The sequence below is a fragment of the Molossus molossus genome, unplaced genomic scaffold (genome assembly GCF_014108415.1).
Source record: "Molossus molossus isolate mMolMol1 unplaced genomic scaffold, mMolMol1.p scaffold_m16_p_12, whole genome shotgun sequence".
Lineage (NCBI taxonomy): Eukaryota > Metazoa > Chordata > Mammalia > Chiroptera > Molossidae > Molossus > Molossus molossus.
Window position 1 is genome coordinate 31,085,099 of NW_023425347.1, and position 12,323 is coordinate 31,097,421.

Consider the following 12,323-nt stretch of genomic DNA (forward strand, 5'->3'; position numbering starts at 1 on the left):
GTCGGGTTGGCTCAGCAGTTGGTCAAAGGCACATACCTCAATTGCATTTAGGTCCCTGGCTCTGGTCAGTGTTGTGTAGGAGGCAATCCATGTGTCTCTCTCACATTGATCTTTCTCTCTCTCTCCTTCCCTCCCTCCCACTGTATCTGAAGATAAATGGAAAAATATCCTCAGGTGAGGATTAAAAAAATAATCATAATAAAAAATAAAATAAAAAGTTCTCACTGAGTTAATCTATTCCATTCATGGAGCATCCTTATAACCAGTGTTTTGAACTCTTCATCTGATAGATTGCTTGTTTCCATTTTGTCTAGTTCTTTTTCTAGAGTTCTTTGTTGTTGTTTTTTCCATTTGTGATGTGTTTCTTTGTCTCCTCATTTTGGCTGACTCCCTGTGTTTGTTTCTATGTATAAGGTAGATCTGCTATGTTTCCTAGTCTTGGCAAACTCGCCTTATATAGTAAGTGTCCTGTGGGGCCCAGTGGCATAGTCTCCCTGTTCACCTGAGATGGGTGCTCCAGGTGTGTTCCTTGTGTGGGTTGTGTGTGTTCTCCTGTTGTGGTTGAACCTTGATTGCTATAGGCATATCAGTGAGAGGATTGACCCTCAGGCTGATTGGCTGTGAGAAATGGCTATAACTACAGTGGAGGGAGAGATGTTGTATAGGGGCTAACTCCATGCAGCAGGATTCACTTTAGCAGGGCTGCCAAGCCCACCTTTTGGGTATGTTGTTTGTGGAGGTGGTTTGGTGCTGCACTGATGTGGTCTGAAGCTGGCCACTGGATGTGTTGTTTCTGGGACCTCTTGGGAGGGCTCTGGTGCTAGCCAAGGTCAGTTACTGGTATGAGCTACAAAGTGATCTGCAAATGGTTGCCACTTGTGCTGAGCTTGGAAGTCCCTGAGAGAGGCTACGCTGGGAACCAAGGCTGCCTGCCACTAGTGCCAGGCTTGGGGCCGCTTAGCAAGTATGGGGCACATGGAGGCCAGACACTGCTTCTTTGGGGTTTATAAGCCTTTGAGAGATTTTAAGGAAGTCTTCAGTGGAAAATAACACAGGTTGTTTGTATGGAAAAGCCATTATAATGGCTTGGGTGAGCTTGAAAGTTTGATGTGGCTTGGTCTCACCAGGGTACAGCAAACCAGGTTGATGGAGACTCAGACTTGACACCTGCCTGTGCCCACCAGCATTTGCCAGCACTTCCATCTGGGAGAAAGCAGCCCCTCCAGCCCAGGCCCTGAAGCCAGACAATTAAGTTCCTTTCCGTATGTTCCTGGCACTTTGAGCTGCTACCTCAGTGTTGAAGCTCGGAGAGAGTGAGTTGATTAGTGAGTAAGTCTGTGTGTAAGCCCTTTAAGAGGAACACTTGGAACTCTAGCAGCTCTTCCTTCCACCCAGCCACTGTGTTTCACAGACAGAAGGTATGGGCACTTCTCTTCCTGACACTGCAATCCTGGGCTGGAAGCCTGGTGTGGGGCTGGCACCCCTCACTCCTGGGGTTAGGGATGGGGGCAGGACCTCTTCAACCTGGGTATCAGGCCTGCTCATTCTGCATCCCTACCCTTCCTACTGATCTCTAGGTGGCTTCTTCAGTATATCCTCAGTTATGGGACTTCTGTTCAGCTAGTCTTTAGGTGGTTCTCAATGATGGTTCTGTGATTTAATTGTAATTTTGATGTTCTCATGGGAGGAGGTCAATTCAGACTCTGCCATCTTGACCGGAAGACCAGAATCTTTTCTATATATAGCAAATTTTTATTGTTTTTATTAAGTTTTCTGTGTGGTAGTTGCTAAACCAAGTGTAGATCTTTTGGATAATCATCTTAATCTTCACAATTATCCTGTGAAAATTATTATTTCCATTTTATAGGCTCAGAGAGGCTAAATAATTTGTCCACAATTACATAACTAGTAAGTGGCAGAAGCTGGAATTCAGGATCAAGACTTTCAGTCTGATCACAATGAATTAAACTAGAATTAAGTAAAATAAAAAACAAACTGTATTTAAAAAACAAACAAACAAAAAGCTTTAAAGCATTTTTATTCTTTTTTTTTTTTTATCCTCACCCAAGGACATTTTTTTTTTTTGCATTTATCTTCAGATAGAGTAGGAGGGAGAGAAGAAGGAAAAGAGAGAGAGAGAGAAACATCAATAAGAGAGAGACACATCGAGTGATTGCCACCCACACGAACCCAACCGGGGCCAGGGACAAACTGCAATCAGGGTACGTGCCCCTAGCGGGAACCGAACCCAGGACTATGGTCTGCGGGCCAGTGCTCCAACCGCTGAGCCAAACCAGCCAGAGCACATTTTTGTTCTTTAATACCCTGCCTTGTTCCATACTGGCTAAGGAAAGTTTGCATGTGATGCAAAGTAACAAACTACAATTTTGTGAGAAAAAGGAAAGAAAACTGGAGGAATATAATGTGGAGCCATGAATAAGACCAAAATATGAAATGCGTACCACAGAGTATCTATATATTTCTTGGAATTGGACCTCAAACTTGGCTCTAAGGTTTTTAGCTATCAACATGTAGGGGAAACCTGATCATTTTAAACATTTTAGAGTTGTTTATGTGATAAAAAGCCATTGGTTAGAGGAGTTACATCTATTCCGGTACTAAAACTAAACACTGGTTTCTTCATTCCTTTTCCATAAAGGAGACCTAGTATGAATTCACCAGCTATTATCCTTAACATTCTATAATAGAATGGATTCATAATTATAAAAATTAAATAATTTAAAAAACAGAAACTCTTACAGAAGCACAGAAACTTTTCTATAGAAGTGTAATACAGAAAAGTGCCCAGGTGACAAGTTTACAGCTAAGTAAATTATCACAAAGTCATCACAACCATGTAACTACCACCTGAGACCAAGAAATAGACCCAAGCCCCATTCATACTTTCTCCCAGTCTCTACTCACTCCCTCCTCTTTAAAGATAACCATGCTCTCTATTTCTAATACAGTGTTTAAGTTTTTGAATTTTATATAAATGGCTTCTTATAGTATAGTATATGTTTTGAGTCTTGCTTCTTTTGCTCAAAATTTTTGTGAGATTTACCCATGTTATTATTTTTTAAATCCTCACTGGAGGATATTTTTTCATTTATCTTCAGATAGAGTGGCAGGGAGAGAGAGAGAGAAATATCAGTGTGAGAGAGACACATTCATTGGTTGCCTCCCACACAACCTAACCAAGTCTGGGGACCAAACCACAACCGAGGTACATGCTCTTGACCTGAATCGAACCCATGACTCTTTGGTCCACAACTGATGCTCTAACCACTGAGCCAAACCGGCCAGGGCTGACCATGTTATTTTTAAATATAGCTGTAGGTTATTCATTCCCATTGCTGTACAATTTTCCTCTGTATAAGTATATGATTTATTTGTTTATTCTTTTGATGAATAGTTGAATTATTTCTAGTTTGGTCTGTTAAGAACATTGCTTCAAATGGTTTATGCCAATTTATACTCCTGTGAGCAATGGAGACAATTCTATTCTATATACTTATTCATCAGTATGTGGAATTGTCAGTCCTTATCTAATTTTAGTCATTCTTTGGCTGTGAAGGGGTTTCTCATTATGGTTTTAATGTATATTTCCCTAATTACAAATAAGATCGAATACCTTCCCCCACCTCACCCCCAACATCTAGAACAGTGTTGGCATGTACTAGGTACTCCGTGAAAATGTTTTTATTACTAAATAACTGTGAAAGGCTTTGCTGATAAGGTAACATGTAAACTATGATCTAAATGCTAAGAAGCTTCCTGATGTGCAAAAATCAGTGGAAAGAACATTCCGGGCCACAAAAAAGAAGTGACACAAAGACTCTAGAAGAAAATGAAAATGAAACAGGCTTGTTGAGAAACCATACTAATGTGGCTGGAGTGTAGTAGAGGGTGGGAAAAATGGTATGAGATAACATTACAGAAGTAGACTGGGTCATAGTGCATTGTAAGCCAGAATAGATAGTTTGGGTTTTATTCTTGGCTTAGTGGGAAGCCTTTGGATATTTTCAAACAAGGAGTGATGTGATCTGATTTGCCCTGCCTGCTGTATGGTGACTTGATTGTAGGAGAGCAAGAATGGAAACAGGGAAATTCATTTGGAGGCTGTTAATATAATCCAGGTAAGAGCAAAGGTGGCTTAGAAGGATGGGAGAAGTGGAAATGTTAGCAACGTGAATGAATTAGAGATATATTTTAGAGGTAAAGAACTTGGTGATGGATTGATTGTATGAGGTACATAAGAGAAAGCAGTCGGTGACTCCAGAGACTTGTGGCTTGACAATTGAGTGAATGGTTGGTGCCATTTATTGAGGTTGGGGAAGTGTAGAAGATCAAGAACCCTTTTTTATGTTAAGGTTGAGATTTCTGTTTAATAGTAAAATGAAAATATCAGATGGGTAATGGATATGTGATTATGAGGTTCTAAAAAGAGTCCAGGGCTAAAAATAGGTTTAGTTGTCATTGGCATATAAGTGGCATATATATATGTAAATAAAGGGGGTCCAGGACAAGTTTGTGGCATTCCTGACCTTTAAGGTCCAGAGAGTCAGCAAAGGAGACCAAAACCATCCGTGGGATAGCAAGGGAACTGGCGGGTGTGGAGGCACAGGAGTCCCCAGCAAAGAGACTTTCAAGAAGGGAGCATTTCAACATAGTTTGTTTGTTTTATTTATTTATTTATTTATTTTTATCCTCACCCGAGGACATTTTTTCATTTATCTTCAGATAGGGAGGGAGAGAGGGAGGAAGAGAGAGAGAAACATCGAGTGGTCGCCACCCACACAACCCCAACCAGGGCCGGGGACAAACTGCAACTGAGGTACGTTCTCCTAGTGAGAACCAAACCTGGGACTCTCTAGTCCTCAAGCTGACACTCTAACCGCTGAGCCAAACAGGCCAGTGTGACGTAGTTTGTTTTTGTTTTTTTCAAATTCTCACCCAAGGACACTTTTTCATTTATTTTCAGATAGAGTAGGAGGGAAAGGAGGGAGGGGGGAAGAGAGAGAGAGACAGACAGACAGACATTGATTGGTTGCCTCCCGCACGACCTCAACCAGGGCTGGGGACCAAACCACAACCAAGGTAGTGCCCTTGACCAGAATCAAACACGAAACCCTTTGGTCCTTGGGCCAGCGTTCTAACCACTGAGCAAAACCAGCCAGGGCTCAACATAGTTATTTTTTTTCATCCTCACCTGAGGACATTTTTCCATTTTTTGTTCAGACAGAGTGGGAGGGAGATAGAGAGACATCGACGTGAAAGGGACACACCGAGTGGCTGCCACCTGCATGACCAACCAGGGCCGGAGACAAATTACAACCAAGGTCTTTCTGGACCGCAGGCCAACGCTCTAACTGCTGAGCCAAACTGGCCAGGGCTCAACATAGTTATTTTAATTAGACTTTACTTCCTGATCTTTCTGAAGAACAAATTTATTTTAAAAGATTTATTCAGCATTTTTCACCATTTATCAGAGAATGATGGGTGATTTATGAAAGAATTTGAAAGAAGGTATATGGTCTGTCACTAAACAATTACTGAGAGCCCTTCCTGAAGAAATTAGAGAAATGTAAGCTATTTCAGGACAAGGTTGGCAAAAATGAAAAAGAGAACTATTATAGGATGCAGTAAACAATAAACAACCCAGGTAGGTAAAACCAACCTTCTTTCTAAAGACAGCCATTGTGACTCTAGTACACTGCTGGTGGGAATGCAGACTGGTGCAGCCACTATGGAAAACAATATGGTGTTACCTCAAAAAATTAAAAATTGAACTGCCATTTGACCCAGTGATCCCACTTCTAGGAATATACCCTAAGAAGCCTGATACACCAATCAGAAAGAATACATGTACCCCCATGTTCGTAGCAGGACTATTTACAATAGCTAAGATCTGGAAACAGCCCAAATGTTCATCAGTAGACGAATGGATTAAAAAAGCAGTGGTACATATACACAGTGGAGTACTATGCAGCTGTAAGAAAGAAAGATCTCTTATCCTTTGAGATGACATGGAGGGACCTGGAAAGTATTATCCTAAGTGAAACAAGCCAAACGGAGAAAGACAAGTATCATATGATCTCACTTATTTGTGGAATATAATGAACATAACAGTCTGAGGAATGGGGTAGAACCAGAGACGTGGAAGTGGGGTACAGACTGATAATCCCCAGAAGAGGGGGTGGTGGGGGAGAGATAAACCACAGAACCTATATGCATGTGTGAATGAACAATGGACATGGACAACAAAGCTGGGGACAGGGCATGGAGGGAGAGGGAGGGGGGAATTAGTGGGAGAAAAAGGGAAACATCTGTAACAAAAATAAAAAATTAATAAAATAATAATAATAAAATAAATAAATAAAGATAGCCATTGTGCTGGTTTCCAGTACCCAGAAGGTCCTCTGTCACAAGACTCTGCTATTATTTCTATCAGCCAATTATGAAATTAGGAGTTTGAGTGAAGAAAAGGAAATCTGAACAAAGTTCTTACTAAAGTTTTGGCTTAGAAAATATACACGTACTCTTTAAACTTTTAAATTCTGATAACTGTTTATGTATACATCAGCTTGGATTTAATTAAATATCTACCAAAATATTTTAATGTTCTAAATATTCTTAATATGTTTAATATGTATACTCTTTTTCTCATTTTGTTATTAAATTGGAATTTTTGAAATAAGGAACTTTAAGAATAAAATGATAGGCTGCTCTTTTTTCTCTTACCCTTATATTCTTCAGCTTAAAAGTAGTGAATAAAATTATTTAAACTTGAATTTTTAAAAGAAGCTTTTAAAAGATTTGTTCAATATTGATCTTCATCTAGGCATTAAAACCAGAATATTAAAGAGAGAAAAGAATTTAGACATTTGGCTCTAAAGTTATTGGCAGCTATTTTTTCTATTTAAAACTAAATGATACTGTTATTGTGTTTTAACTGAATGCTTATTCTATACTGACTGTTTCTATCAGTCTTTATTTTCTTTGAAATCTTGTAATGCTCCAAGTATATTACCTAGTTCACAGAGTGGTAACCTGGAATAGAGTTGACATTCTTACAAACTGCACTGATAGCAACCGTCTACGTCTGAAGGCAGATATAAGAATCAAAAATAGCCCTGGCCGGTTTGGCTCAGCGGTTAGAGCGACGGCCTGCGGTCCGGAGAGACCCGGGTTCGGTTCCCGCTAAGGGCACGTACTTCGGTTGCAGTTTGTCCCCGGCCCTGGTTGGTCGTGCGGGTGGCAGCCACTTGATGTGTCCCTTTCACATCGATGTTTCTCTCTCTCTCTCTCTTCCTCTCTCTCCCTCCCACTCTATCTGTACAAAAAATGGAGAAATGTCCTCGGGTGAGGATTAAAAAAATAAATAAATAAATAAATAAAATATGCTTTTTAAAAAAAAAAAAAAAAAAAGAATCAAAAATAATGTTTTTCTCCCTGGCCGGTTTGGCTCAGCGGTTAGAGCGTTGGCCTGGGGTCCTGAGAGATCTGGGTTTGGTTCCCACTAAGGGCATGTACCTCAGTTGCAGTTTGTCTCTGGCCCTGGTTGGGTCGTGCGGGTGGCAGCTACTCGTTATGTCCCTTTCATGTCGATGTTTCTCTCTCTCTCTCTCTCTCTCTCTCTCTCTCTCTCTCTCTCCCTCTCTCTCCTTCCCACTCTATCTGAACAAAAAAATTGAAAAATGTCCTCAGGTGAGGATAAAATAATAACAATAATAATGTTTTCTAATTGTACTAATGCCTGCTGATAATTGAAATTATAGTTTTACAATTATTTAAGAAAAATTTCAATGCATGAATGTTTTTACAAAAAAGGTGCTTAGTTCTTCAGTGTGGCAGGTTCTTAATAAAATAAATTATCCCTTAAATTTATTGTTTCTCTAGTTAGAGAAATATGAAGTACCTGCCATGCAGGAGCTCGCAAAGCCTGAGTGCAAGTAGTGTTTTTCTTTGCTGTCCAAAAAGGTCCCATGTAGATAATGAGAGGTCTTATTTGTATAACTACAAAAATTGTTTTAAGGCTCTTGAATGAAATGTTTAGCACTTTTTAAATTTTGCAGCCTCCACTTATGGAGAAAAAATTTATTTTAATTATTTAGTTAAATGAGTGTTAACTATTTCTCTTCCTCTTATATGTTCCATTTTTTGTTGGATAAGCAATTATCATATTTGACCCTAGTCATAAGATAAAAGTTAATGTACAATGTACAGTATTTTATGTCTGGAATAATATCACTATGTAAAAGACTTAAAGCAGAGATTTCAGATTTAAGCCAGACATGTTCATACAATTTATCTAGTTTTTCACTTGATAAATGAGGAAGCTGAGGGCCCAAAAGTTAAGGGACTTACCCAGAATTGCGCAGCTAGCTAGTGGCAGAGACGGAACTGCTGCCCAGGCATTCTGGCTTCTGATCTGCTATATCCCACGGCCCTACCACAGTCCTGCTGACCCACTTAACTTCACATGTCAGAGATAGTAGGAAGTCTGTAAGTGTTTAATTGAATTAAATTAATTCTATCAGATGAGAACCCAAAGTCTAGTGACTAGAAATCTACTCTCATCTAGTATTTTTACTTTTCTTTCAGCATCAGGTTCTGGACTTCTTTTCCATCTGAGACTGGGGAATGGGTCTGACTTGTTCCTTCAAATTCTGCTTCAGTTTTCAGTGGCTGCTCCTAAGATATTAGCTTTTAAATATTAGATGATTTTCTGAAAATAGAGTCAATTGAGATTTTCAAGCCAAATTTGATATTTCCAAAAGCAGAAAACTAGATAAAAATAGTCAACCCAATTTCATATATACCTATTATTTTAAAAAATACAAGCTTACCAATAACATAAATTAGCTCAACTATTCAGTGCATTCTATTTTAGGAGTTTGTTATTTAACTGGTGGCCAAACTTCCAGCAATTGTTTCCAGATTAATTTTTTTAATCTCCAAAGCTATATATCTTCCCATTCATTCTTTACCTTCAAAAGAATGTATAATGTACCACATTCAGAGAAAGCTAAAATAATCTAACACAGAATATGTTACTTTTATTTAAGACTTTTAGACCACTTTCTAGTTTTCTACCATATTCATAAAAAAGAGGGTGTTCTACCCAATTATTTATATCTATGTATTCTATTACTACTATAGGTAAAAAAGAGTTTTAAATTTCTTAATGAAAATATGTGTTTCTAATGATGATAGTTTCATTAAGAAACTGGCATTGAATAATGAGAATATGACACAAAAGATAAGAGAGGGTAGGGTGAGATAACAAAATCACTTAGAAAATAAAAAACAAAGTAAGGTAAGGAATTAGAACCTGGTAAAGATAAGATACCAAGGAAGGAAGCCTCTTCGAAAAACTGACTAAAGTAGTATATGCCTCGAGAAGGTTTGTTAAGGAATTTCTAGGATAAAACCTGAGTGAGCAGCCAACTTAGAGAATGCAGAATTAGTCGGAAACTAGGGATTTGGATCTGGTACTCAGAATTAAAGGACCCAATAAATATCCTCAGGAGATAATGCCACCCTGGCCAGGGAACAGAACCAGTCAGAATTGTAAAGTCAGCCTTGGTTTTAAGTTGTTTCAGATGGGATTTTTTCTGATATTGTGCCAGACATTATTGAAAGTACAGTGTAGTCGTACTCTCAAAGAATTTACAGTCGAATGTGGAAAAGTGTAACAGGTAATTTGATAAAGACTATGTAGTTGGTACTAATAGTGAGTATTTAATAGTTCAGAAATAGGAGATAACATAGCATTTAATTTCATTTATTTTTATTAATGGTTCTTGTACTCTCCTTGATGCCTAGGAACAATCTAAACTGAATTCCTTAATGGCAAATATTGTGTTTTATTCAGCCTTATATTCCTTAGAATCTTTCAGAAGTCCTCAGTACTGTGAACCCACGAATTTAATCGGTTCTCTTGGTGTTCAAATTGTCCTGAATTTGACCATTGGGAACTCTTTCAAACTAGCACAAATATCTTTTTTTCTATAACTTCACTAGTCTGAGCATTTCTGTGTTTTCTGGCACTAGGTGGCAAATTTTTAATAGTACTTTACCTCAAATGAATATAGCTAGGTATTCAATAGTACAGTAATGAAACCATGCTTATTATTACTGATCTATAAATTGCTTATTAAGATCTAACCGGTTTGGTTCAGTGGTTAGAGAGTCAGCCTTTGGACTGAAGGGTCACAGGTTTGATTCCCCATCAAGGGCACATACCTGGGTCACAGGTTTGATTCCCAACTCCGGGGCTGTGTGGGAGGCAATCAATCCATGTATCTCTCTCACAGTGATGTTTCTCTCTCTTTCTCCCTCCCTCCCTCCCTTCCTTTTTAAAAATCAATGGAAAAATAGCATCAGGTGAGGATTAACAACAACAACAAAAAATTGCTTATTAAGTGATCCCAACAATTATTCTATGACAATTAGATTGGAAACATAAGTCATAAGAAACCACTTCAAGGGAAACTAGGTATCAAATAACCACTTGTGTTATGAGAAATAAAGGCAGATGATAATAACCATTTTAAAAAGGAAATGGAGCTAACTATAAAGCCCATAGCAACAGGTTTTATAATTACTTATAGTAGTTCTTAAGCAGATTTAATTCAGTAAAGGTGGAAATATTACTACTTCTTTTTTTGGCATTCCCATGAATAGACTAATAGCATACTCTTAGCTCTTACTAATAGTATGTGCTTGAAGATTTCATTCAAGCACATGGGTACTGATATGGGCAGCCACAGTAAGCTACAGTTTTAAAATCCAGTGAACTCACTCATGTATTCAAGTTTCAAAACTTGAATATTCATTTTTAAAATTTATTTATTCAAAAGCTGATTATCCCTACTCTGCATCAAACTCTTCACTTTCTCCTTTCATCATCATGCCAGTATGAACTTGTAAACACACCCATAGAATGGAGAAGAAAGGGAAAAGTAGATATCCATACAATGTGTTGGGTTCATAATAGCAGTTCTGAGCTTTCATTTGTTGGTTTTGTTTCTGGATGTTTGTCTGTTCTCCATCTTACTACATGTGGTTGAGAAACTATCATCATTAGAACAGTAGAAGTTAAGAGTCAGGAGACCTGGATTCTAAGCCTAGTTCTGCCATTGATTAACTGTGACCTTGGGATGCCAATTAGTATTCCTTCAGTCAGTGAACATTTGAATATCTTTTAGCTCCCAGGCATCCTCAGGCCATGCCTCAGTTTCTGCATTCCAAAAGTTATAGTAAATGATCTTTAAAGTCTACTCCATCCCAGTCCTGTGCTAGATGTATAAAATTAGTACCCAATTGTTAAGGAATTCAGACTGGGAGGGAGAGGCAGTAAGTGTGGGCAGTGCTGTTGGTAGAATCACATGGCACCATGGCCTAGAAACATATCAAAAAGTCTCTTGGTGTTTATTGAAGAAGAGAGCCAGCAAAAGGAGAGTAGAAGGGTCTTTGGAGAGAGGCCATCATATGCAAAGGTTTTGAGGCAAGTTATGAGCTCACAAAGGAGACTGAGAAAGAGCAACTATAAAAAGTAGGAGGGAACCCTGACTGGTATGGCTCAGCAGTTAGAGCATCTGCCCTCAGACTAAAGGGTCTCGGGTTCTATTACCAGTGAAGGGCACATACCTGGTTGCAGGTTTGATCCTTGGCCGCAGTCGGGGTAATGCAGGAGGCAACCAGTGTGTCTCTCTCACATTGATGTTTCTCTCCCTCCCTCCCTCCCATTGTATCTGAAAATCAATGGAAAAAATATCCTTATTTGAGGATTTAAATAAGTAAGTAAGTAAATAAATACATACATACTTAAAGAGAGGGAAATCAGTAGAGAGAGGCATCTCTAAGTGAGAGAGAGACTTTCTCTGATCAGTTTGCTTTTAATGTGTGGTACTAAAAATAGCATTTGTAGAAATTGATGGCTGAGGGTAAAGCCTTCTTAATCAGACTAGAGGAAATTCATAAAATATCATCTTTTTTATTTATTGTGTTTTGAATTATATTCTTTTTAAAGCCTGGTCTAAATTATTCATCTCAGAGCCAATTTGAATTTTTTCAATCTAATTTAGATATTCTTTTGCTATTATTCACCAAGCTACTCAATACTTAACACTTGATTTTTAGCATTATATATTCCTAAATATGAGTCCAGTTTCTTCAACAATGCCAGGATTTTGGAATATAGTCAGTCATTTGAAAAACTTTATTTTTTGCATCAAGTAATTCAATTTTTAAATGCTAGTGTTTTTGTTTTGTTTTTTTAGTGAAGGTAGACTTTTCTTTTTAATTTTTAAGAC

General features: G+C 38.3%; 1 protein-coding gene across 11 annotated transcripts in view; it reads left to right on the forward strand.

The window, feature by feature from the left end:
• The window catches only part of EVI5 (ecotropic viral integration site 5), a 197,902-nt gene that overhangs the window by 165,816 nt on the left and 19,763 nt on the right, over positions 1–12,323 (forward strand). Inside the window, exon 19 of one of the 11 annotated variants that reach the window (XM_036255435.1) lies at positions 1,128–1,253. The exons of the other annotated variants lie outside the window; for them this stretch is intronic. Within the exon in view, the coding sequence (XP_036111328.1) occupies positions 1,128–1,238 (111 nt within the window). The 3' untranslated portion in view covers positions 1,239–1,253. Of the gene's footprint in view, positions 1–1,127; positions 1,254–12,323 lie in introns of those variants that run through there. 11 annotated transcript variants of the gene reach the window in all.